General features: G+C 42.1%; 2 protein-coding genes across 9 annotated transcripts in view; one reads left to right on the forward strand and one right to left on the reverse strand.

Moving 5' to 3' along the window:
- The window catches only part of ANGPT2 (angiopoietin 2), a 62,352-nt gene extending 44,045 nt beyond the window's left edge, over positions 1–18,307 (reverse strand). For 2 of the 4 annotated variants that reach the window (XM_055349787.2, XM_004046584.5), the window contains exon 1: positions 17,512–18,307. In XM_055349787.2, the coding sequence (XP_055205762.1) occupies positions 17,512–17,799 (288 nt within the window). In that variant the 5' untranslated portion in view covers positions 17,800–18,307. The remainder of the gene's footprint in view (positions 1–17,511) is intronic. The other 2 variants (XM_004046583.5, XM_019032550.4) reach the window with 1 other exon arrangement.
- The window catches only part of MCPH1 (microcephalin 1), a 239,172-nt gene that overhangs the window by 140,932 nt on the left and 70,596 nt on the right, over positions 1–27,644 (forward strand). The window lies entirely within an intron of this gene.

Raw genomic sequence — 27,644 nt, forward strand, 5'->3', positions numbered from 1 at the left:
GCTGAAAATGTTTCCTAGATCTTGACCTTGGTGCTGGTTACATGAGTGAATCCATATTTTTAAAAGTTATCAAGCTGTAAATTTCAGGTTAGTATACTTTATCCATTTCCTGTGTTTTATATCTCAAAAATTCTTTTAAAAACTAAAAGACATTTAGAAATGAAATGTTTGACAAGTTTTGTTGTGACACTATGACCCTAGTTACTATGGGTGGTTTTATTTGTCTCTGCAGTTTTCATCCGGGAGCACCTAAATAATGCCTAATGAAATGAACTTTGGAAAAGTAATTTTAAAGTAACTGTCTTAGAGAACTGTGGATTAAACCGTTCCAGCCGTCTGATGAGGGTTAAAATGTATATTCATAATCTGACATTCCAAAACACGATTCTTTCCGGATCAAGCATAAAAGGCATTTGCTCTTGGAAGACCAAGAAAGAATTCGTGCGGTTCCCATTAGTCTAAAAATAAATAATAAATAAATAAATGTCTGAGTCATGTATTGGATTTTGTTGGAGTTCAGTGGCTTCAAGTATAGGAAGAAAATGATTTGTGCTATTAATAATAGTTCTACCCATTGCCCATTGGAATAAATACAAGATTACTCTGAGAAAAGTGAAATCGATTGAATTTAGTTCTGCTTTGAGCTACTCCAATGCAAGTGTTTCTGACTTTTGAGACATAGTATAAAAAACTGAATAAAATAACTTTATTCATATTGAATTGAGTTGGGGAAGTAGCGATATTTGTGACATTGGAAGCCATTGTCATTACAGATTCATCATTACAGTACAGATTTGAGAATCAAACACACCCGGTGTGAGTCCCAGTTCAGTTCCTTAGGAACTACTGGCTCAATACTTTCTAACATCACATTTCTGGTTGGTAAAACAGGTATATAAATACCTACTGTGCTATGCTAGCGTGAAAATTAAGTGGAATGAGTTAGCACAATTCCCAAACTGTGTGCCACGGCACCCTGGGTCCTTGCAGCAAACAAATTGGAGTAAGGGAGACAGTCTGAATATTCAAGGGCATCCCAGCAGTGTTCAATGACTGTCAGCCACTGGAAGAATTCATAGCTCAAAGCAGCTCACCGTTTCAACAGTATCAGCTTGTACCTCTGTAAAGCTAGGTTTTTGGTGGTTGCTGTTTGTGAAAAGCAAGTACTACAGGAAAATTAGCATAGAGCGTAAAATGCAGGTGGCAGTGTCCAATTTGATTCCAAAGTTTGAGAAGCCAGGTGTGCCCAACTGGCAGATATATTCCATTCATACGTCACTGGGGTTACTTAAGAAAGAAAATAAAGGATCTTTTTTTAAAACTCAATTTATATGTATATTGGTATTTTCAAATAGCTACTAAATTGTCAGAACATAAATACTTAAATTATTTGGAGCTAACCACTTAATACAAGCAACTGTTGGCCTAGAGATAAATAGAGAAAAAATAGTGAATCACTAAGGGTGCTATGAGCTGAGAAAGTTTGAGAACAACTAGCCTAGAACCTTGCACTTGGTAGGATATAAACTCAACGTACCCTCTTCCTCCCCTTCCCCCAATCCAGGTATTGCCTTTAATTGTAATCTCTAAGATTTGATATGTTTATCGGAAAGCTAGTAAGTCAAAAAGAACTAATAAATTGTGTAAGAGCTTCATTAAGATGTACCCTTCCATGTTTTCCTAACTTCTGAAATCACTAGGAAAAACAGCCATGTTCCTTGCAAGCTGGCTGGTTAGTCCTGTCTTCTTTCAGGTGAACAGCATTTATAACCAGGGTGTACCTCGGAAGAAGCGTTCTCAGAGCAACATGCATGTGTTCCGTGTGTACCGTGGTTGCCTTCGGGCTAATGCGGTTTTGGAAGTGTAGATTGGTGCCAGTTTTACAAAACTCATGTGGCCTATTTCTGCTTGTAATTTATAGTTTGCCTCCTCACCATCTTCACTTGCTCTAAGGTGAACTAGTTTTATAACATTAGATTATACAGAAAAGCCAAATTTACTTGCATGCCACAGCAATTCGGGAAGTAAACTTTCGGTGTGATTCTCCAAATGCTTGTGGTAAAAGTACAGGGACTTGAATCATTTTCCCATAATTAGTTTCAGTTCTGGAGGCCCGCCCCCTCTCTTTAACCCTCTTGCCTTGCATATGTGTCTCTTGCAATGGAAGCTAGTGGAAAATTCCTCTCCCCTTTCACTCCACTGCCATAAGTTATAAAAAGCATGCCATTCAGAACTGACGTTTTCTTCTGCATGCTTGAATTTTTACTCAACAACTGGAAGGGGAAAAAGTTATTTCAAGAGATATTTCTCTATGTATCAAAGGGGCACAGAGTCACAGCAGCACTTTGGACCACCGTAGAATGGCTGACTCACTTGCCTCATCAGTAGAGGGGCACATGTTCCTATCAAACAGTGAGTGCCTTTGAGTGACGGTGTGTGACACGCAGCACAGCAGCGCCATTTCTCAGAGCTGCAGCAACACTGGTTCACACAAGTCACTAGAGATTCCCATCTCCACTGACTCACTCGGTGGGAACAAAAGCTCCCATGCCGGTGGGAATGTGGGGCCAGGGGAGCACCGGAAGAAGGGAGCCGTGGCAGAGGTTTTCCTATTGTTAGGTTTGTTTGTTTGTTTCAGTGAGTCATCTTACCCCCATTTTTTTTTTTTTTTTTAACCAAAACTCACTGTGGTTACTTCTCTAGTTTGGGTTATGACTCCTACGAGCCAGTTTAATTTTATCAGTGGCAGTGAATTCTTGAAAGCTTCCCTCAGTAATAGAAATTTAGTTTCAAATTGAAGTGGTCCAAGTGCCAGCTTAAACTTTGTGGTTTAGCGTCTTTATTGAATCCCCCCTAGCGGAAGAACCTACATTGGAGTTTTGGCTGCTCTTTGGGATTCAAATTATGAGTAGTTGGTTCCACTGGAATCTTGGCCCTCTCCTGGAGTGGCTTGAGGCACACTTTGACTTTAGAAGGCCAAAGTTAGAACCTACGTGAAGGCTTTGTCCAAAATGCCTTTCCTGCACCCTGGCATTTTCAGGTGGTGTGTGTAGACCTGACAGTACTCTACTCGTGCCTCACTTCCCAGCTGTTGGTCCCCTGCCACTTAGATGCCTTTCATGGGCAAGTCCATGCTAGCCTAGGAAATTTCCCGAAAATGGCAGTGTTAAACTCAGAATTAGGATTTTGATCCTCATCTTAATCATTATCCCCAGTGGTCGCTAGCTCTCCTCTGCCCAGCTCGAGGAAAATGCTGGGTTTTTCATTGCAGCTTACTTGCATTTCAGTGGTCCCAGCAAGCACTCAAGAGGAAAGATCAGACCAGCCAAACTTGCAAGGCAGGCTGATGAGCCAAGGTACAGAAAGTACACCTGATGGATTTTTATAATGATGGCCATAAGTCATAGAAGGTGAAGCTTAATGCAATTTCGAAAGATTTGAAAAAAGGAAGAAAAGTCCTCATGCTCACAGAAGCAAGCTCTCATTGGCAAAATTATTGTGTATAACAAGCATCTCTCTCTGATGATGCTGGAAAAAAAGAAGGTGCTATCAGGGAGGGAGGGAAGATTTGAAAGACCAGAGTGAGCAATAGATAGGCACTTGGGTCCTTCCTTTGATTCCCACCCTCTTTTCCATTGGCTGTTGATAAAGTTTCATCACTTTTTAGCTGTCTGTTGTATTTCACTACCTCCTTGTTAACCTCTGATTATAACCTGGGGGAAATTATGTTTAACCAGTACTTAATGAATCAATCTATTCCTCAAAAGTTGGTTCTGGGCACCATGGAATAAACACCAAGACCACTCAACGTATTTTCTGAAGAGTGGATTTCATTAGAAGGCAGGTCAGTCTTGGAACTCAGTCAAAACAGCTTTAAGTCAGTCCAACTCCACAGATTTCAGAGATAGTAGTACAAGAAAAATGATACATGGGTTTGTACAGTTAAGTGTTGAAGTGTTGACTTCCATAAAAGAACACAAATGTCAATCTACAGCAGTACCATGGGTATGTAAATTGTGTTATACAGCGAAACACTGCACAGTGATGGAAAAGAACAAACTTTAACATGCACAACAGCATGGATCCATCACAGAAATAATAAAAGAGACCAAAAAGGAGTATGTACTGATTGTTCCAATTATATGACATTCAAAACCTAGCAAAATTAACCCATGGTGGGTGACAGAGCAGAGTCAGGATTGGCGTTGAGAAGAGGGGGATATTGAGGAGGAGGGGCCTGAGGAAGCCACGTGCAGGGTGGGAAGCCTTCTGTATCTTGAGCTGGGCAGTCATTACACAGGTGCGCACATATATGGATGAGGAGGGGCGTGAGGGAGCCGCGTGCAGGGCGGGAAGCCTTCTGTATCTTGAGCTGGGCGGTCGTTACACAGGTGCGCACATATATGGATGAGGAGGGGCGTGAGGGAGCCGCCTGCAGGGCGGGAAGCCTTCTGTATCTTGAGCTGGGCGGTCGTTACACAGGTGCGCACAGATACAGACAAAGAGGGGCGTGAGGGAGCTGCCTGCAGGGGGAGAAGCCTTCCGTATCGAGCTGGGCGGTCATTACACAGGTGCGCACAGATATGGATGAGGAGGGGCGTGAGGGAGCCACGTGCAGGGCAGGAAGTCCTCTATATCTTGAGCTGGGTGGTCATTGCACAGGTGCGCACAGATACAAAAATTTACCAAGTTGTACACTCAAGATTTGTGAATTTTATTCTATGTAAGTTATATCTAAAAAAAGAAAAGAAAAGAAAAAGCTAGATTCCCTGAAACAGAGACAGCAGGGCTCGAGTCTGAGCTAGCTATAGCCATGCCAGCAGCTAGATCCATGAAAAGGTTGGGGTTGGCTTTGCCCAGGTGATCACTCGGGGACGGGGGACATGCTGTGAATGGAAGATGTGCCTGCTGTCAGCACTGATTTTGCCCACCCTTTATTTCTACAACGCTGTCTTCAAAAGAATTACATTTCAATTTTATACCAACTATCGTGCCTCCTCATGAATCCCTTCCCCCCACAATCTGGAAACCCTCGCCTGGCGTCGGCTCCATCTCCAGATGTTACTCACTGGCTACCGCTAGGTGGCTGCGAAGGGTGGCGGCGTCACTGATGCCCAGCTCAGGCAGCAGCCATGTGGAGGTTGAATCCCCGGGGGATCTGCCTCTCCCTATGTGTGTGGGTCCTGGGAGTGAGGCAGTGTGGCGTGGGGTGGTTACACACCCCCGACTGTAGGGCTGCACCCAGACACGTGCGGTGACCCCGTCTCTACAGCCGCTTGTTGCCCTGGCACCAAGCCAACCACTCAGCATCCAGCGCGTCCTCACCTCCCCTCTGGGGTGAAGCGGAAACAAGGGTATGTGCCAAAACTGGTCTGCTCACCATTTCCCAGATTTTCCACATTTGTTCCCACTCGGGGTGAGGGGTGTGCTTCTGGTGTGACAGCTGTGGGCTGTGTAGGGTGGCGGGCGTTGGTGGTGAAGTCTGTTGGCCCTCCTGACCCACACACGAGGGGGTGTGGATTTTATATTGAAATCTTTTTAAAATCTGTTTTATTGTAAGAGGCTCTGAAAGGAAGAAATTTTATCAGAGTTTTGCGGCCTGTGTACGTTCTGATACCTCTCAGAGCTGGAGTTTCTTACCCATCCATATAGGACAAGCTGTTGTGAAATTGAGTGAGACGATGTAACCACATGGCGTGCACCTTATAAATACCAGCTGCCACCACAGTGATGGTCAGCAGCGTGGTCACCACTGTCGTTTCACAATTACAGCCCAAGGAGCCCAAGGGGAAGGAGTGCCTCTCTCTGTTTTGACCTTCTCTGACTGCTGTCCTAATAAACAGTGTCCTTTCTACAAGAACCCTGTAGACTTTTGAAACCAACAAGTGAAGGCGCTCCAAGGCCCTTGTTTTGAGAAGGGGCAAGTGTGCTAGGTAAGGGATTTCCTTGGGTGCTTACCTTCCACGGCTCCTGGGCCCCTGACTCGAAGCTGACCATCTCTGCTGATGCTGACTTAGGATTTTAAATCACTTAAATTTGAGCTGGATAGAGAAAGGGTCCTAGTTAAGCTGAGAGGGCTGCTTATTCGTGATTTTTTTTTCTTCTTTCTCATGCAGAGACTGTTTATTTTAGTCGTAGCGGTATTTAGGGGTGAAGAAGGGGAAAGGAAGAATGGTGTGCCATCAATTAATTCTATGCATGGCAGCTGCAACGCCTTCATGGCACGGGACAGGCCAATTATGTAACTGTAAACAAATTATATGTATTAAAAGTTGTCCAATTAAAGGAAAAAACATGCATGGATTTATGTGTTTGTTATTACCCAGAAGGGAGCCATGCTGTACTTGAAAATATGCACAATTTCACATCACAAAATCACCAGTTGTTATTTGAGGGGCTGGTGTTCTGATTAGTCTTAATTTTTTTAATTCATAACATTTTTGTCCCAGTCATCAACACTGTTAAGAACATGTCACTGGTGCACTTAAGTTAAAAATGATTCAGGTCAGGAATTCCTGTCATTAACAATTTTTTATATTAAAGTTGGAAAAGTTTAAGGCAATTTAAGAACCTATTCCTTAATAGTTAAAAATAATAAGGAATTTCATATACCCCCAAATGTTAAGCATAGGTAATTAGCTTGTGGTTGGAATTTGATGGTTTTCTGTTTTTCAGCAAAATACAATAACGTACTTTCTTGAGCAGAATTTTTACACCAACATTTCCCACTAAGACCAGTTTGTTTAGGGAATTTTTAAGCTACATCTGTATGTAATAATTTTTTGAGATTCCAAAGACTACGCAGTCTAATAAAACTCTAATACTTCAGCTATCTTCAGACTAATGTTTATAATTATCCGGTAGATGACCAAGAATTGATATCATCTGTTGATTCCAGAAATTATGGCAGAGAAAATGCTGTCAGGAACCCAAAGAAAATCAGAGGAAATGGTACCTCTAAGAAATTTTGAATCTTTTCTACTAAGATATGTGGCTTGACTGCTTAACCCCAAAATGTCTGCTTAGAAGGTAGTTTGGGGCTATCTTGTAATACTCATTTAGTTCCTGCCTTCTTCTGCCATAGAAACAACATGCAGAAGCAGCATTGCTTACGACTCACACTGAACCTGAAGGGATGAAATTACATATGATGATGGAATGTGGCCATATTCACGCAGTCACAGCAGTGTGTTGCCCAATGACAGTACTGGAGCAGTTTCCACAGAGGCATTCATGCAATATGCAGAATACAGACATTTTACACACACACTTATGATGGTCCTTTTCAGTGTCGAAAAGGAATTCATTATCTTTCAGAGTAAACATGTGCTTTGAGGTATATAACTCTGAGGTATAGAAGTTAGATCATTTAACCCGATTAGGGTGACTGGAATTATAACCTTTAACGAATGTGAGATATAGTATAGATCTTGATAAGTGTCTTTCTGGTGTTCCTATTAAAATTCATTATAATTACAGTTTCTGCAATTGTGTAGCATCTTACAGTTTCCAACACCCTTTGCTAGCCATCGTCTTATTTGAAACACATAATAACCCTACAAGTTCACTGATGTAGGTAAGAAAACTGGTACCGTTTCTGAAGATACACAGTGATTGTTTTGGCCAGTTAATTAAGTCAAGAGATCACTAAACAATTGTTTTACAGTTATTCCTGCTTTTCTTTTTTTTTTAACTCACTCATTAAGTGAAAGAAGCCAGTCTGAAAAGGCTATGTATTTTATGATTCCAACTCTATGACATTCTGGAAAAGGGAAAACTGAAGATAGTTAAAGGATCAGGGGTTGCCAGGGGTTAAAGGGAAGAAGGGCTGTGCAGGTAGAGCACAGAGGATTCTTAGGGCAGTGAAGCTGCTCTGTGTGATGCTACGATGGTGGATCCATGGCTTCATACATTTGTCCAAACCCACAGAATGTACAGCACCAGATGTCAACTGCGGGCTCTGGGTGATAATGATGGGTCAATGTGGATTCATCAGTTGTAACCAGTGCACCACTCTGGTGCAGGATGTTGATCGTAGGGGAGGTGGCTGTGTGTGTGCCACGGAGGGGGGATATGGGAACTCTGCACTTTTCTCTCCATGTGGCTGTGAACCTAAAACTGCTCTAAAAAACATAGTCTTTTAAAAAATCATTTACTACATATGAAAAGGAACAAGTAAAGCAACAATGACAAAATGTTATTGTATACTTTCAGATTGCTCCAGTAAACCTAGCCGGCCCTCACTAAGGTCTTCTGATGGTTACATAGTTAAAAGTACACTAGCACCCCAGGAGAATAACTTCAGAGGCATGCTGGTCTAATGGTAATTGCGTCGGCTTCACACGTCAACATTTTTTTAAAGATTAGATTTTCTTGAGTCTGATCATGTCCAAGATACCTCTTATTTTAGTATAGAATGCCTTTATTCAAACAACGGGAGAACACGAACATATCCCTTTGCCGTAGTTTGGCTAAATTCCTGAGGCTGGCTGGGGCCAGAAACAAAATCCCTGAAATGGTCTCAAAATTTTTTTTTTTTTTTACCTCTCCCTTTTTCCTTCTGGTTGGTGGTCTTGGGGCCTACGAGGTCCCTCAGGCAGAGGGGAAATGGCAGTTTCCCCATTCCCTTTTGGGACTTCTTGAACAGAAAAGCGAATGTCAGACGGTCCTTATAAAGTCCCACTGATTCAGCCACTGAGGATGGCGCTGGCTGTGGATTTACATGTAAGACAACTTCATGGCGTATTTTCGCCTTTTGCTGTTGAATATAACTACCAAGATATGGTTTGGGCAGACAAAATAGAAATATTCTGTGTGTAGCATTTCCAGTTGGATACTGTTAGTGATATACAGAGACGAGCCCACAACTCAGGTTTAACCTTCATCCCTGAAATTTGCCGGAACAGTCATAATGAAGGTGCTAATGTATTTCCTGAAATACTGAGTACTTCAGACAGGGAGATATGGGTGGTGTCTAGTAGCCTTGTGATAAGACCCATATTAGACTAAGAGTAGTCTTATCACCAGATTAAACCACCTGGATGGCCCACCTCAAGTCATGAAGAGTGTTAACATGGGAGTGAGTGTGACAAATGCCCAGGTGGTCTGGACTAAATGTGACAAAATTGAGAAATAGACCCTACAAGATCTGGATTTTAAAAAGAGAGAAAAAAAAAATGGAAAGGCTGGCTGCTTGCTTCCTTTTAAGACTTTGTTCACGTTCTCACCCCCAAAAGCCAATTATGATTATAATTTATCAGCCCACAGGAAATGATTCCTTCTCTATGAGACATCGTCAGCATGATAAAATAATCCATTTCCCAAGACTTCTATATCTTAGTATCTCATCTCTTTAAAAAGCTCCATTGTCCATAAAAAATTATAAAATTACATATTTTTACATGACAGGTAATAATTTTTAATGTATATTTTTAATTTGGTTGTTGGTTTTTAAAATAGTAAAATATTAAATATCAACTGAATATTTTGCGGTGGTAAGTTGTCAGGTTAATGTAAAGATTCCAAAAATAATTCACAGACATGTGGAAAGTTGCTCAGAGGGAGAACCAGTCTGATTTTGGAGAAAGTAATTACAATCAGAGGAGCCCTCGGAGGGAGCGGGAGAGTCCACAGGTTTCATTCAGGTTCTAGATGCATTGCAAAGAGAAAGGTTTTAGCTGGTTGCAGGAGGGGCTCTGGTAAAAGGATTAAGTCCAGTTCTCAGGAGTTTTTTAATAGGTTTCACATCTTTTGTCAACTGGTGCAAGGAAGGATTAGGACAGAAAAGAAAGGTGATTTCATGGAGAAATATCTAATTAAAATATTAAAGATAGTCGGATGGCACACCTGACCTAGAGTCCAGGCAGTGGTAGGCAGAGTTCCTTCCCCTTTTTTTAAACCACACGTAAAACAGTCATTTTAATTCCAACAAATGGTTCAAACTGTTATTCTAAACCACTACCCATGATTTTTTTTACTGTTTTTATTTACATCAAATCATTCCACTTCACATCATTTTCTTTTTAAGCAGTAACATAATGCAAGTGCCAGGCCATTTTTGGTGATCCAATCTGTAGAATGTTAGATGGACAATAACACTCAAACCATTTTCAAACTCTAATAGTGGGAAGGGAAGGCCACATGGAACTTCCCTGAGACTGAATTTCGTCGTCCTGCCTTTCAAGTGGTGTCCTGTGAAATCCAGCATTTCCCCCTGTCAACTTCCAGAACAGAGCTGTAACTAGATGTATGGTTTGTAAGAATATCCCATGTATACTTCCTCTTGGTTATAACATAATTTGTTTTTGGGGGGGTGGTTTGTCCTTTTTTTTTTTTTTTTTTTTTGGAGACAGGATCTCACTGTGTTGCCCAGGCTGGAGTACAATGGTGCCATCCTGGCTCACTGCAGCCTGTGCCTCCTGGGTTCAAATGATCCACCCACCTCATCCTCCTGAGTAGCTGAGACTACAGGCATGTACCACCACGCCTGGGTGATTTTTGTATTTTTTGGTTGAGACGGGGTTTCATCGTGTTGGCCAGGCTGATTTTGAACTCCTGAGCTCAAGCGACCCACCCGCTTCGGCCTCTGAAAGCGCTGGGATTACAGGCATGAGCCACTGCACCCAGCCACATAAATTTGTTTTTAGTCTTCTGAATTATTAAATAGTTGTACCAATTATACCAATTGTACCAATTCTATTACAAGGTGGAATTTCTTATCGTTTCTTTACAAACAGGATGTTCCCAGTTGCTTGTTTTTGCTTGTTTTCTTAGCAGCTTCAGCACCATCCTCACATAGAAGGGCTGGCATCTCACCTGTCTAGAGGTGAGAACAAAGCTGTGCTCTCAGCAGTCGGAATCTGTCAAGTCTGCTGTGGGGACTTGGTATTTCAGGCCTGATGCTGGCCTAGGAGTGCCGTGCACTCGTCTCAAGATCGATGTCCCAGTGGGCGAGAATTGCTGCCAAGACTAACCAAGGGTGTCAACCAGTGACTTAACTTCTCAGGCTCACTTTTGTTTTTATTTTTAATAAAAACAAATTATTAAAGAGGTAATTTAAAATATGTACTATATAATGAGTACTACAGCATATACAGTGTTTACATACATATAGGCATTAAATATTAAGAATGTTTATTTCAGAATCATCTAATTATACCTGATATTTACTTTTTGTCATTCTTTGTATATTCTCCATTTTTTGCAATATCTATATATTACTTGGGTAATAGGAATAGCAACCATTCAGAAATAGTTCTAATTGATTTTCCTTTTATAAAAGGGTTTCCGTGTAGTGACCAAGGACTTAACATCATCCCCACCCCACAGTCCCTCACACGCCTGACTCCCTTTGTGCTGTGTTTAATTTCTCATTTCATTCATTCACCCTTCTGTGCAGCACATACCAGCTGCTGCTACACTACACGTTCTGACCAAAGCATAGTGTCCCCCTGGGGCAAGACTCTTGGGAATTGTCTTTTTTTATTTATTTTTATTTTTTAGGGTCTCACTTTGTTGCCCAGGCTGGAGCGCAATGGCACCATCATAGTTCACTGCAGCCTTGACCTCCTGGGCTCAGGCAATCCTCCCACCTCAGCCTCCCAAGTAGCTGGGACCACAGCTGCGTGCCATTGTAGAGATGGGGTCTCACTCTGTTGACCAGGCTGGTCTTGAATTCCTGGCCTCAAAGTGTCTTCCCATCTTGGCCTCTCAAAGCTCTAGGATTACAGGTCTGAGGCACTGTGCCTGGCTTTAGGCATTTTCTTCCCCCTCTGACTTCTAGGCACCTAGAACCAACACTGCCTGGACGTGTGAAGGCCCTCAATAAATATTTTTTGAACAAATAAATCAACTTTCACGGCTCCTGCCCCGAACTGGAAACCCCACCTAGGAGGGGTGGGCGGGGTCATGTGGTGTTCACTCACTTACGCTAATGAACTGAGAAATAACGCACTTCTGCCCAAATTCATATTCATTCACACTCCTCTCAGCAGTCTTCTGCAGTCTTCCCAGCCCCACGGAAAATTCTGCTTTTGTCAGAGGATATGCGTGCTTTCCCGTGTTTGCTTTACCGCTGGGCAATCCATACAAGGCTACTAAACTGCAGAGGGTACTGGTGTTAGCATGCCCCGTGTTTATAAGGGACTTAAAAAAATATACAGGCTTGCATCCACCATACTTACCATACTTGTGTACTAGAGATATTCTCGGGGCAAAATGAGGTGAGGTGTGGAAAGTGCTTTAAGGTGACTCAGAGCCACCCTGTTGCGATTGCTACCTTCGTGATGACTGGTGTGGCTGCAAAGTTCAGTGGCTGTCTTTATATCAGAATAATTCTAGAATAATTTAGGAGAAAATTCTCATTGTTAGGTTCCTTCAAGCCAAAGGAGGATGTAGTGAAAAGAGAATAGGTGTTGGCTGTCTAGATGGGCCCTGTTTAATTAGAGTCAACTGTATCAGTTGCCAAATGAAGCCAATCTTACAGGGCTATCCTATAGAACAAATATATATTTTATATATTTAATATGATATATATGTGTGTGTACACACATACACACACACACACACATATACATATATACAGGGAGAGATAGAATGGTTTGCCTGCTGACTTGCCATTAAGTACCGTAAACATCCTGGAAATTGTGAACAGCTAATTGGAAAACAGTCTGTCCGTGTTCATGATTCATTGTATGCATCCTCTAGATCTCAACTCAGGAAATCCACAAAGCTGAACAGGCCCTGCTGTCATTTTGTGGCCAGATATGGAAAGATATAAACCACCTCCTTTCTTCCCCATCAAAACAGTTGTGCCACGTCCTCCCCCTCTTCCTCATCTTGACTGACTCCCTCACAGGTGGTGTCTCTGTCTCTCCTGCCCCTGCCCCCACACGCACCTTTAGTTACCTCAGTCTTTCAAATTTTGCTCTTTGTTCCTAAGTACAGTCTTCCTTCCAACCTCTTGTCATGTCATTTGTGGGCCAGGAAAGATCCTGATTATGCTATAATGCCACTGTACGTGTTTTAAAAAGAAGGAACGCTGTACATTTGATATTAAATTTGGCATTTTAAATAAAGGGCTGGTAAAAAATCTCTGAGTGCTAATCTCCAAGAAAGGGATGGAAGACTGGGGAAAGAGAATCTACTTCCTATTTCCACCATTTTAATAGCCTGACATATTTTTTTACCTTGCCCATATCTTACTTTCATAACATTTTTGTTTTATTTTTTAAATTACTCCCATGACGGTAGAGTTGATTTGAACTCTTGTTTTTCAATTTTAAATGTACAAAATTTCAATTATTTTGTGGATTAAAATAAGCACCACGGACCATCCTGAGCATCTGATCACCACTGGTAAGACCATTATCCTTCTCAAGTTTCATCTACGGTAACTGGCTTACAGATAAACTTGTGGATTACAACCTGTTTGACAACTGTAAAGAGCCACATTGATTAAAATCAGAAGATTTTCAGAGTTCAGTATTTAGACTATATGGATTATCTAGTGTCTCAATAGAAGGTAAGGTTATGGAAATCCATTTCCTAGTTCTAAACTCTACAAGCAAATAATCATCTCCCCATAGTATGATATCTAAATAGTTAATCCAGTATGTCAGACAACCCCATTTAGTAAACAAAGACTACTTGACCATAGAAAACATATGATATATGTATAATATATAATCCATATAGAGTAAACATGTATTATATTTTATATACTGTATAGGCACGTATCATACTATACATACACATATTGCATAAGAGATTTAGTAAACTATATTTGTATTTTCCAAAATTAAATATGTTGCAGTTCCCCTACCATAGTGAAACTGTCTCTTCTACATTCCTTACTGCATTCCTTACTATATAGTAATACTAACACTGAGCACAATTATATTTCACCACTCAGGATGTAGCCAGCAGATACAGTAATGGTTCTTGTCCTCCACAGGAGGACCACAGGAGACCAGTGGCTGTGAATGGGATGGGATTTTTTTCTTTCCTCTAATGAACCAAGCCCTGGGTTTTATTGTTGTTGTTTTAATATACAGCTATTGAGTGTTTTGTAGCCACACACAACACACACACACACACACACACACACACACACACACACACACACACAGTCCCTAGCAAGGGCAGGGTGGGGCTAGCGGGCTGGGTTCCTCTGCGAGCCTCTCACCATCCGTTTCTCCCAGTGACAGCAGCTATGTTTGAAGAGCGTAACTGCATGGTTTCCTATGCATTGATTCATGAGTAGTAGCTCTCATATCTTACTAAAAAGATACACTATTATTACTTTTAAAGAAAGAAAAGGATTGCAATTCGCATTTACAGTTTCCAGCCTGTTCTTGTGTTGTTTAAAAAACAAAAAACGATGGCAGAGGAAATGTTTGCCTCTGTAGTAGGCATCAACTTTATTTTTCAAATCATTCTGTTTTAACATGTTCATAGACTGCAGCTGTTTATAGGTATGAGGCACTCATCAGTGTGAAATAGTTCTTTCCTTTCCATATTTCCTCTTATCAGAAAAAAAAATTCCTGTGGTCTCCTAGCAAAATACAATCCGTTTTGCTAAATTATTTGTGAGTTTTTATAAAGTGTGTTTAATATCACCAGGGCAGAGGTTCAGACTAGTTGCAGGATTAGCAAGAGAGACGTAGCATGAGTAGTGTTTGGTCCACTGCAGTGTGTTTCGTGTGCTAGCGATCATGAGTTTATCTTATCCTTGTTTAACTACTACACAGTGAGTAAGCTGTCCTGTATTGTTCCATTCATATTCCTCTGAGTTCATTCAGAAGCCTGACACTTCCTTTGCCGGACAGATTAAAGGGGCAGCGTGGGACCTTTTGATGATGTGAAACCTGCTTTCTTAGTCTAAGCTCCCTGGGCTATGCTGACCACTCAGAGGTTGAACTACTATTTATTTGCCCTAAAATGAACCAGAAACTTGGTCTTAATTTCCTTCCTGACAAGTGTTTTAATTTCCTAAAAGTGTACGGATTTTGTAGTGGGTTGTTTTTGAATCTTTCATTTTTAGTGCTGATCCAGGAGAGAAAGGAGATATGGAAACATTTTTTTTCAAAAAAATAGCTCAAAAGAAAATATGTAACACCATGAAAAACCCAGAATTGTGCTGCTGCTTTCTGTGCTAATTAAATCAGTGGGTGTTAGGTTATAATGATAACCCTTTAACTGTGTGGCTTATCTATCATTCCATTTTATATTATTTTCTTCCTCATGAGAAAATCAGTGTTTATTATCACAGGTGACAAAACACAGGAGAAAAACAAACAGTGAGGTTACATTTAATCACTTTAAGTGGGTTTCATCTTTGCTTTTTTCTTTTCATTCCCAAGCCAGAAGCCGTAAACCGAGCGAGAGTGCAAATTGCCTTTCTCAGGTGCACATCGCTGAGATAGGCTGGGAGAACAGGTGTGGAGCCCGTGAAAAGATAAACATTAAGTCATTCTTGGTGAAACAATATTTAGCTAGACAGCTGAAGACAGACTTTTGAAATAGCATTGTGCTACTGCTGTTCAAATATTGACTAAGTGAACCTGGAAAGGAAGAAATTTTGGTCGCCTAACATAGAACTCGTTGTCTTTTTCTGTCTTTAAATGCTATCTCAAAGACCCAAGAGAAGGGGTAGTTTACCTAAGAAAGAAATATGAGCTTTGCTTATGGAGTTTCAGGTATACCTAATGTAAGCTTAATTAAGCAAATACAATTTAGCAGCCTTGCATTTGGCATAGCATTCTTTTATGTTTCCTGGCTATTTCTTCTAGGAGACGACCTGCCTGTCGGGCAGATTAGAATATTTACTGCAGTGCATCTTTCATGCCTCGCTGTGACTCTGTAACCACGGTGGATGTGGGAAAGCCATTAAACATCAGCATGACGATTTACAAAGAAATAGGAAGTTCAAGTTAAGCAGATATTTAGGATATAGTTTGCCTTCCACATATTTCAACCTGTGTTGCTGCATACTTTTTAAGCTTAGCGTAATTATTCACACAGCTATGAATTTTAGAAGATGTTTAAAAGCAAACCACAGTGACCTGGGAAAGGAGGGAAACTTACTGGAGCCCTTAGCCAGGAGCTTAAAAAGACATTGCTAGTGAGTTTTATGTTACATGAAATCTACATTTGATAGGTCATTTTGGTAAGTTTTTGTTATTTTAAATGACTCCTCTTGACACAGTAACCAGTGGTGCTGGGAACATTCATTCACATTCATTCATTTAAGCTCATGACTCAAATAATAACTTAGTCGTTTCCTCTCTGAAGGTAGGGGAGGTAATGAGGAGCACAGATTAGGCTCCAAGATCCGTTCTGAGATTCAGATAAGGTGTCCTAACAAAAGGTTTATGGTGAAATGAAAGAGTGAGAAAATAATTGTGCTTTTCTAGGGTCATGTGTCAAATGAGGCTCACCAACTTTTAAAAGACTTTACATAGCTTTAGATAATCACATTCCCTGCCATGTAAGCATTGTGATGTAATGGCATCATCATGCTACTTAACGATTAATTTATGCATTTTGTTTAAACTTCTTTTAGAATATATATAGTCCATATAAAGAAAATTCCAGGGTCGTTTTGGATTTTGTATAAATAGCTCCCATGTTTACATGTGAAAAAAAATTATTTATGAGAGAAAAACAGAGCTTTCAGTATCCTATTTTGGTTACATCTTCATAAAAAGTCTAGGAAACAGTGGGATCATCTGTGAAACAGTGGAATCACCCCAAGAACAAACTGTCAGACAGACCGCCCTGTCGTGGCATGACTTGAACATAACCGTCCCACGTGGGGACGCATTCCGCACCGGTTGCTGGAACTGACGGGGGCTGCAGTGCTGAATACCTCAGGGACGCTTGGGAACTGTGCCCCTGTTTACAGACGGCAAGCCCTTAGCGGTAGGGCCCTGAGATTCTGAGAAACATAAGGTCTGCTTTATTTAATTTCCTCTCGTTTACCAAGAGGCACAACCTATTTTAGTAAATAAATTCAGGAAATTGGTAAAGCACTTTACTCCATCCGTTATGCCTCGGTCATCAGCATGGTTGTCACGGTCTCCCTGGCTCACGGGCTGCTGCGGCTCACAGCCTTCCCTCACTTGCCTGCAACCAGCTGAGAGCCTCCCTGGTGATGGGTGTTACTGAGCTTAAACGATGTAAACAAACAGAACGGCACACAAGTTGTGCAGGGGAGTATATTTCCTCCACCTTGTTAATAAAGATTTCTAACTTTAGAGATTTTCTGTATTGACTCTGGCATTCTTTCCAAATAATTATTTTCACCCCGGGGACTACCCACACACCCTGGGATAGAATAAAAGAAATTATCTTTCATTTGAGGGTACCAGCAACCCGCTCTCCAGCTCTAATCCTCTTTATCCTCCTTCTTTTATTTTTTTATTTTTTTGGTTGTTAAAACCTGAGCTGCTGCCAAGCTGACCTTAATAGCATGGATTGTTCACAAAGACAGATGGATTTTTTTCCTACCTTCATTAGCCACTGAGTGTTGTTTTCCATGATGTTCTCCAGCACTTGCAGCCTCTGCACCGAGTCATCGTATTCGAGCGGCGCGTCCCTCTGCACAGCATTGGACACGTAGGGGCTGGAGGAAGAGCGGCAGTTGTCCATCTCTGGCAGGAGGAAAGTGTAGCTGCAGGACCCATGCTGGACCTGATATTGCTTCTTTCCTATGCTGTCCATGCTCTTCCGAAAGTTGTTATAGGCTGCGGCCAAGACAAGATCACAGCTCAGAGTAAAGAAAACAATCTGCCACATTCTTTCTTCAGTAATAAGCCAGCAGCTTAGCAAACTTGAAGGCACACACACGTCCAGAGTCCCGAGCTGCTGCCGTCTAAAACGCAGGGCTACTACGCTGCCATGGCTGGGTCCGTCAATGAAAGTCTTCTCTTTCCTCTTTTTCCAGTAGCAAACCTGGTTTTTAGTGCTGTGTTCTCTCCAGGCATGCAGTAAACTGTCAGATTGCAGTGGGAAGAACAGTCCTGCTCACTTGGGAGGGCTGTGTCAGCTTTTACAGAGCAGCTTTCACGGTCCTTTGTTCCTCACTCCCCAGATCCTACAGTGTCAGTATCCGAATCAATCACTTTCCTTTCCTTATATGATAAGTTGATAAGAGCAGCCAGACATGTGTAGTGGGCTGCTCCGCCCTCCTGGCTTAGCCGTTATCTTCCTGTAGGGGGTCACTAGCCAGGCAACAGGAAAAATCAGAGCAGAATGCCTGCCGTCCAACCAGGACCCATGCTGCAGAAACCCTCTGGGAAAAACCGATCTGTCACAGGACCCCTGGGCATTTCCTAGGCACCACCCCAATTAAGTATTTCCTAGAGAGAGCAGTTGATCTCTTTTGTCTGAAACTGATTTTTGCCGTGCTAAGCTGGCAAAATATCTGAGGTAATAACTTTAATGTTGAAGTACAATGAAAGTTCCTGTTTTTTCCTTTAGGAATAAAAATACTACAAATAGGTCAGGACTTCGATTTATTTTTGTTATTACAAATAAAGAGGAAGAAGTTTGGCTCTTGTAAACATGTGCCTTTTCAGAGGGAAAAATAGATTCATTGATATTAGTTGATTCTTGAACCACTAGCCAAGTTACAAACGATTTTCATTTCAGAACAGTTGGATAGAAAGATCTGTTATTAAGTCACGTTAGAAACATCAGTTTCTGAGCTCTGACCTTTATTCTTTAAAAAAAATCCACTTGGATATTCACTCTAAAAATACACTGTACTGATTAAGTTCATTACATTACAATAGAGAAATTAGAATTTAAGTGTCTGTGTAGAAAGAGGAACACAAACTTTTTTTTTTTTTTTTGAGACGGAGTCTCACTCTGTCGCCCAGGCTAGAGTGCAGTGGGGCAATCTCGGCTCACTGCAACCTCCGCCTTCCGGGTTCAAGTGATTCTCTTGCCTCAGGCTCCTGAGCAGCTGGGATTACAGGCACACGCCACCACACCCGGCTAATTTTTGTATTTTTAGTAGAGACGGGGTTTCACCATGTTAGGCTGGTCTCAAACTCACGACCTTGTGATCGACTCGCCCTTGGCCTCCCAAAGTGCTGAGATTACAGGTGTGAGCCACCATGCCTGGCCCACAAACTTCTTTATTGTATCAGAATTTGTTGACATCTCAGCATTTTGTAACACATTATCAATTACATTAGTCCCCCTTGGTATTAGACTCGGGCAAGTCACTTCCCTGTTTTAATTAAGCTCTAATGTCCTCATCTGTGCAATTCAAGGGGTGCACTCACAAGATTTTTCACCTTCAATCCTATGGCTCTGTAAGTTCTACGAGTCACTTCCTTTAACAGCTAAAACTTAATACTTCAGAGATTAATAATATGTTAACTCACCAGCCCAAGTGTACATAGGGAAAAAGCCCCCTGCCTTTGCTGCGGTTTGTTTATCTCTCAAGGTACAAGGTTTCTTATTCCCAGTGAGCGCTGAATATCTGGTACACTGACTTAACAGACCACATCTACCCATAAAAGATCTTTATTTTTTACTAAGCTCTAACCGAAAGACAGCCTTTCCCTTATCTATGAATAGTTAACGAACAATAGTGTGAACATCTGGGACGTTCTCATCCTCAGAAATCAGCTATTTTTATTTGCTGCCACAATACTCAGAACTACATTTTTATTAAACCCAGCCCTAGATCTTGCTACTGAACATTTGAATAAAGTAGCATGTGTCTTCTTTTGAGAAGGTGTTTATAGGCTTCACCAGACAACCAAAGGGTTCTGTCACACAGAAAAGCTGGAAGACATGCTCTGGAAGAATCCCATTAGTAGAAGAGGTAGTATGATTCCACCAAGGTTCTGGACATGGTTTCCACTAAGGGAACCAATGAAAGATGCTATGCCCATCTGGACAGCACACCGTCGAAGAAAGCATATAGGTCTTAAAGATGAGACCTGTGTTAGAACCCTGCTTCTGTGTGACCTCCAGCAAATGCTTCCATTCTCGGAGCCTCAGTCTCCCTAGTCATAAGATGGAGATCATTTTTTCTCTGTAGGGTTTTTAGGATTAAGATATAATTGTATGTTTAGAAATATTCGTTCCTTTTCTTTACAGGCATGCTCCATTAAGTGGGGATCAGTTCTTCCACCATCAAATAGTATAACTCTGCTATTCTCTGAATGCAAAGCAGTGGCAGTGGCATAGGGTGCAATTTTTTTATTTCCTGTTTGAAAAAGCATATTATAAGGTATTAATATCACATATGTGGTTTTACCTGTTTTTAAGATTATTTTTTGTAGAGACAGGGTCTCACCATTGTCGCCCAGGCTGGTCTTGAACTCCTGGCATCCAGTGATCCTCTTGCCTTGGCCTCCCAAAGTGCTGGGATCACAGGTGTGAGCCACTGTACCTGGCCTGCATATATGGTTTTAAAAGTCATTCAGTTGTCTTCCAGGCAAATAGAGTAGTTTAAAAGGAACAAATAGAAAGTGGGCACACCACAGTACTTTTTGTCTACCAGCCTTGTGTCAGACACCATGCTATGCACTGGGGATAGAGATTAAGGCAACTGGGTGTCTGACCTAAAGAAGCTAATAGTGTATGGAGAGGGAGAGACCCATAAACAAATTGGATGTGGTAAGAGAGAGCGGTTGGAGCACACAGAAAGACAGTGATGCTTCTGGGTGGACAATATGCCGTGTGCAGCTGGCATGGACTCCATCCTTTTCAAATTCCCTCAAGTTCTGAACATGGAAGGAACAGCTCTTTGTAGATTCCTAAATGGAAATTATCGGAACCAGAGAGTCAGGGGAAGCTCTAGTAGAGCCGTAGTTGGCAAACTCTGTCCAGTGTCAGATGGTAATTATTTTCTGCTCTGCAGGCTATACGGCCACCATCGCCACCACTCAGAGGTAATGCAGTGCAAAGCAGCTGTGGGACAGCATAACTGAGTGAGCGTGCTGGGCTCCAGTAAAGCTTTATTCGTGATACTGAAATTTGAATTTCTTGTAATTTTCACATCATGAAATATTCTATTTTCTCCAATCATTTAAAAGTTTAAAAACCATTCTTAGCTCATAGGCTGTTAGAAACCGGGTCTGGACTGTAGCTTGCTGGCCTCTGAGAGCCTAGGTGGTCTGTGGGGGTAGGAGGTGCTGGGCAAGGCCGTCCACAGTGCACGCGGTGTGGTGACCGTGTGTGGTTGGCAAGGCTGTCAGCAGTACACACAGTGCAGTAACCACCGTGTGTGGTTAGCAAGGCCATCCACAGTCCACACAGTGCAATAACCGTGTGTGGCGAGCAAGGCTATTGACACTGTACGCCGTGCAGCGACCATGTGTGGTCAGCAAGGCCATGGAGAGTGCACACAGTACAGTGACCACATGTGGTCGGCATGGCTGTCAACAGGGCACACAGCACGGTGACCATGTGTGATCAGCAAGGCCGTGGATAGTGCCCGTGGTGTGGTGACCATGTGTGATCAGCAAGGCCGTGGATAGTGCCCGTGGTGTGGTGTCCATGTATGATCGGCAAGGCCATGGATAGTGCACATGGTGCGGTGACCGTGTGTGATCGGCAAGGCCATGGATAGTGCACGTGGTGGGGTGACCGTGTGTGATCGGCAAGGCCATGGATAGTGCACGTGGTGCAGTGACCGTGTGTGATCAGCAAGGCCATGGATAGTGCACGTGGTGCGGTGACCGTGTGTGATCGGCAAGGCCATGGATAGTGCACGTGGTGCGGTGACCGTGTGTGATCGGCAAGGCCATGGATAGTGCACGTGGTGCAGTGACCATGTATGATCAGCAAGGCCATGGATAGTGCACATGGTGCGGTGACCATGTATGATCAGCAAGTCCATGGATAGTGCACGTGGTGCGGTGACCGTGTGTGATTGGCAAGGCCACAGATAGTGCACGTGGTGCGGTGACCATGTGTGATTGGCATGACCATCGACAGTGCTTATGGTGTGGTGACCGTGTGTGATCCACAAGGCCGTGGATAGTGAGTGCACACGGTGCGGTGACCATGTGTGATCGGCAAGGCCATGGATAGTGCATGCGGTGCGGTGACCGTGTGTGATCGGCAAGGCCATGGATAGCACACATGGTGCGGTGACCGTGTGTGATCGGCAAGGCCATGATAGAGCATGCAGTGCGGTGACCGTGTGTGATCCGCAAGGTCATGGATAGTATACACGGTGCGGTGACCATGTTTGATCCGCAAGGCCATGGATAGTGCACACGGTGCAGTGACCACCGTTTGAACAGGGGAGGACTGCTGCCTCAGCTCAGCCTTCTGTCTGGCTGCTTACAGGGGCTTACTAAAGGGATAGAATAGGTGCCTAGAGAAAGTGCCACACTGAAGTGAATTAAGGATGCCAGGTAGGGAGAGGGGCCAGGAAGTGGCCTGGGATGCAAGGGTGCATGGATGGGTGCTCAGCTGTGGCCCCTAGGGAAGTGGAGACATGGTCTGCCAGGCCACTGACCAGGAAGCCTCGGGGAGCCAATGGGAGGCCCTTTTAGGCATTAGGTGTAGAGCCTGGAGTTGTGGGTGTCCAGTAACACCACCATGCAGCCTGGGGGTCTGAGGCCACCCATCTGGGACCCCTTCACTCTAAATGAGGCTTGACTAGAGGGGTCTCAGAACTCCAGAGAAAATCTTGGGTGTTCCTCCCTGCTGTACTGACGGGACCACAAGAGGCAGGTGAGACTGTCAGATGAGAAACATTATTACAGGTTCCCAAAAGCCACCTGCCTACCCACCCAATTTTTTTCTGTAATAGTTCTGCTGAACAGCTGTGCATAGTGCAATTTATTTCCTTAATACTGTTTGTTTTCTCCCCCGTATTCTGTGTCAGCAACTGACATTTCAGAGGTTCCCATGTGTTCTCTGTGGAACTGTCTCAAGTTCTTATTACCCTGGTTGACGATACCAGAAAAACCATAGCTACCTACTCCCAGAAAGAGGCCAGTGTTACAAAGAATCTCATGGCCAGCCCTTTTGGCTCATTTTGCCAAGTTGGAGGCCCTAAGGCGCAAACAAGAAAAGCCAAAGGGCCTCCTGAGGACCATGGAAGTGGGTGGCGCGTGGACCCATCGCTAGCTGAATGTGGAATGTGGACCCATCGCTAGCTGCATGTGGAAAAGGACTTATGACAGTCAGACCATCCCAGGTTCCCCCAGAGCAATCCGTGCAGCTCTCATAAGCAACCAGAAACCAAAAAAGGATGCTAAGTCAGCACAAAGTGGAGCAGCCCCCCAGCTATGGGTTGCCAAACAGAATTTGCTTGTGGGCCCCCGTGACCCCTGCTGTTGTCCAGCAGGCCAGTTTAATACTCAGCATTTATCCAGATCAAGGGATGGAAATGGGGCCACCAGCCTGACCCAGGCCCTGGGTCGTTTTGCTTTTCCAACCTGTACCATCCCAGCAATGCATTGCCAGCGTGCAATTTGAAAAAGCCCTGCCGAGCTGAAAAACACATGGAAAGGGCTAAGACATACTTAAAGGCACATTGCTGCCCTGCATTTATACGGCAGTTTGTGCTGACATCGTTTTCCATCAGGCCTGGGCAACCCCTCCTGAGACTGTCTGCCGCCTGCCGTCCTCAGCACGGCCTGCCCTGCTACAGTCTGCTTTCCTCCCACTGCCCCTGCCTGCAGGCCTTGGAGGCGGTGACTGCTGCAGGCTTATTTGGGCAACCTGGCCTTAATTTTTGGAAAGTGCCTTGTTGATGTATGAGGAACTTCCAGGGCTGAAATAGTCTAAAAAAATGAAGCTGGGACACTATGTTTTGATTTTAGCCATTTGCAGACAGAGGGGCACACTCGGGACTCTTGGGCGCCTGGCACACTAAGCTGGGAGGGACTTTTGAGACATCTTGGCCACCTAAATCAGTCAACATGTTTATATATACAATTTAATGTTCAGTATACAGGGAAAACCATTAGAAGGTTTGCTGTACATAAAACTGTTGCTAAAGTTATTTTTATTACTTCCCCCCACAAATTGTATGCAATAATTAATAAGAACTAGAGAAATAGCCACAACTGGCACAACACCTGCCCCCCTGCCAAAAAAAAAAAATCTTCTTTCTGAAGGCAGGCTCCCTATATAGTGATTCCTTTATATGCCTCCTGGAAGATCTGTTTCGACTCCATTTTGATATATGTTGAACCAGATTTGAAGACCCACAAATGCAGTCTAGAGCCATTTTGCAAAAGTGTTGCTGCATCAACCTTTTCCATTCCCCAGAGCCGCTCATCATGTTACACTAGTGTTAAATCCTGACTTTGGAATGCGAGGAAGGACAGTTCCAGCCATGGGATTTCAAAAAAGTACCAAAGGAAAGCCCCTTCAAGTTACTGTAAAGACAGAAGAAAAGGAAGACAAATATAAACACACACGTATAAACATGTAAGGTAGCTTTGGTCCCTATAACAGATAAAGAAATCAAGGCTCAGTGAAGAGAGAGACAAGAATTCGCTTAGCCAAGTGCCTGTGTGTGTCTGTCTTTTACGTTAATGGTTATGAATTTAAGGAGAATTGAAAGCAATAATTTTGCCCCTCTTTAACATGGCAAATACGGCCTGCTTTAGAGATGATCAGCAATCACCATTTAGTACTGGCCGTCACCTCTGTGCAGCACAAACACACATCCCGAGTGACAGAAGCCATTTCACTGCCAGAGACTCTTAGCGGCCTTCAGTCCTCTTGAGCTGGAGCCACTGGGTCTGGTATGAAAGCTCACCGGACATCTCATGTGGACCTCGGGCATCTGAGCCGGGACCATCCTATTGCAAGTGCAGAAACCACATCATTAATGCAGAGCTGAATTCAAATTGTTACTTGCTAGCTTAGGAAAGAATCCTTGGAAATCCAACATATTGTCTAAATGGATCAGTTAAGCTTTCTGTGTGCATTCTATATTCCCTTTCATTGTTTGGGCTTAAATAACTTTTCTGCTTTGTCTGGTTTAATTTCATCCAATGTGGATCGCTGGAAGAATATGATATATGTTTTAGAATAGAAACAGTTCTGAGATGAAGTTGAGCACAGTTTCCTGTTCTAGTTGCAATTAGATATAAATATAGCATTTGACATAAAATAGCTGGCCCAATATATTTAGAGTACAAGTTAAGTGTCATCCCCTTAGAATTGGGCATTGACTCCGTAGAATTCACCTTTGTACAAGGTGAGCAAATGTATATTTTGTTAAAAATAAGTATCTGACTGCCAAAACGGACAGAAAGCTCTTTGCCAGATGTGTTTTCAGGCGATTTCCTTTCCTGGGAAACAGCCATTTCCCCCGCATTATAGTTGTGTTTTCATTTGCGGGTAGATAGAGTAAGCGCAGGAGTTAAAGGACCCGGGCCTCCACAGCCAAGGCCTTATCTGGGACAATTATCTTTCTCCTTGCAGCTGTGTAACTTCTGTTTGACACAGAACCACAGAAACCCTGTTAGTGGGAAGGATCAGAGTTAACAGGAGAAAAATCTTCATTGTTCATGTGACTTCTCAGGTGCTTGGCATTCTTATTTAGGTGGCTTAAAAAAGTTCCAAGTACTCATTCATTCTAACTTATCTGTGTTCATTGTGAAATCGTGTGTGAATGACATTTAGAGCAGATGGATTGTTGTTTTTTTTTTTTTTAACAAACTTAAGAGATTCCCGAATCTTTCACAGTTTGTACTACCGCAAACCAGCATAACATCTGCTAAAGAATATCATATTTTAAAGCTGCACTGTACATCATATGGAACCTTAAGGACTTTGAAGGGAAGAGCTTTTTATTTACTGGTAGCTTGGGAAATATCCAAGTAACTATTTTTTAAGAAAAAAAAAATCCTTGAGTTTTTAGAAATAGTTTATATAACTGTTATGCTGTTTGATTTTTAAATATTTTCATTCTCTAGTATTATTATGGAATATTTTATCTTCCCATCAGAAAAAATGCCAGAAGGTCAAGATAGAAGTCACAACATTAAAAGGGAGTGGATACAATTGTAAAACAATAGATGAGTACATTTGCCTGATAATATTTTTGCCAGTAATTCTGTGTCCTGTTTTCTCCCTGTAGAATGAAATGCTAAACATTTTTTTCAATGGATTGATGTCAGTGTTTACTAACATGACCTGTGTTAAGTCAAATAAAGTCTTTCCTTTGACAAACACCATATTTCATTAGTGGCTTTGAGGTGGGCTTATTTGTTATAAGTCACATTAAATGTTCCCAAATCCATTTCATAAATGTTGTAGAGATCTCAAAGTCCGTTGCTTCTAAAAAAATATGTCCAGTCTCTTTGTCATAACCATCCTAATAAAGATGTAAATTTCTTAGAGTGAGTTTTCATTTGAAAGTGGCTTAATGCCAGCTAGATTAATTCTTGTTTAATCTAAATTTATAAAATTTTTATCTTAATTATTGAGAAACCTTTTTAAAAAGAGATAAAAATGTCATATGTGCTATTTACATTAAGATATATTATCTCTCTTGGTTATAGGTTAAGATAAATAAAATTGCTTATGTCAAAGAAGTAAAAAAAAGTCCATGACCTCCTTTTGGTATCCCCATCCATCTGGCGGACTTAATATGAAAAAATCTTCCTGTGGGAAATTAGGCTTGATTATAGAGTTACAAGTACAAAAAGTAGTTTTTGAAGAATTATAATAAATAGTTACACATAAAAGGAAGGGATGTTTGCTTGAAGTGTATAAAAATATTCCTTGTCACTCTTGTCCCCTCATGAATCTTAGTTGTCTGATGATGGTTCAAGTCTTTCCTAATAATCCAGAATGTATCCCTCCACTTGTTCTCTTAAAAACGCTATTTCAAGCATTTTCTTTGGTACCCCGTTAATAATAAAGCATACTTCCCCAAAATGTTCCATTTCAAGTAAGGGGTCTAAAAGTCAAAGACCGACTGATACAAAAGAGAAAAGTAAATTGTACAAAGACTGAAGAGAGGATGCAGTATTAAACGTACCAAGTTCTTGACATCGGTTTCCCTCAAGAAAAAAAAAATGAATAACGTTTTTTGAAAGCCTGAAACTATTCTAGTAAAATATGTACGGAAAAAATAATATGTGCTTTCCTCCCAAATCCTGATGCGCATTTAAATCACCTTTTTTATTTATAGATCAAAAATCTTGCTTGACTACAATAAAAATTAAAAAATGGTACCTATTTAAGAATGCAAGTATCAAATCCACTTGTAATACTCACTAGCTCCCTCTGCTGATCTCATATCAAGCGACAGGCAAATCTATCCATGATTGTTATTACAATTGTTAATGGAAATGATAGGTAATTTAGGACCTACATCAATTGCAACTAAAATACAAGCTACAATGCTTTCATTTTAATTTTAATGCAAAAGCACATCACACCATATACAGATGTTAAAGATCGACGTGCACACACACAGTGAAAAAATATTTTTAGGCATTCATTTAGCATACACAGACCTAGGAGCTGTCTCAGTATCCTCAGGTGATAAGGTTGCTACTATTACAACAGCAGAAAAAGAGGTTTGTACTGTCTGTCTTCCTAAGGAGCCGATTTAGAGACCCCATCCTGTTCACCCCAAGCTTACAGTCTAACGAGGTGAACAGATGTCCCATCTCAATGCACAAGCA

The sequence above is a fragment of the Gorilla gorilla genome, chromosome 7, assembly GCF_029281585.2.
Source record: "Gorilla gorilla gorilla isolate KB3781 chromosome 7, NHGRI_mGorGor1-v2.1_pri, whole genome shotgun sequence".
Lineage (NCBI taxonomy): Eukaryota > Metazoa > Chordata > Mammalia > Primates > Hominidae > Gorilla > Gorilla gorilla.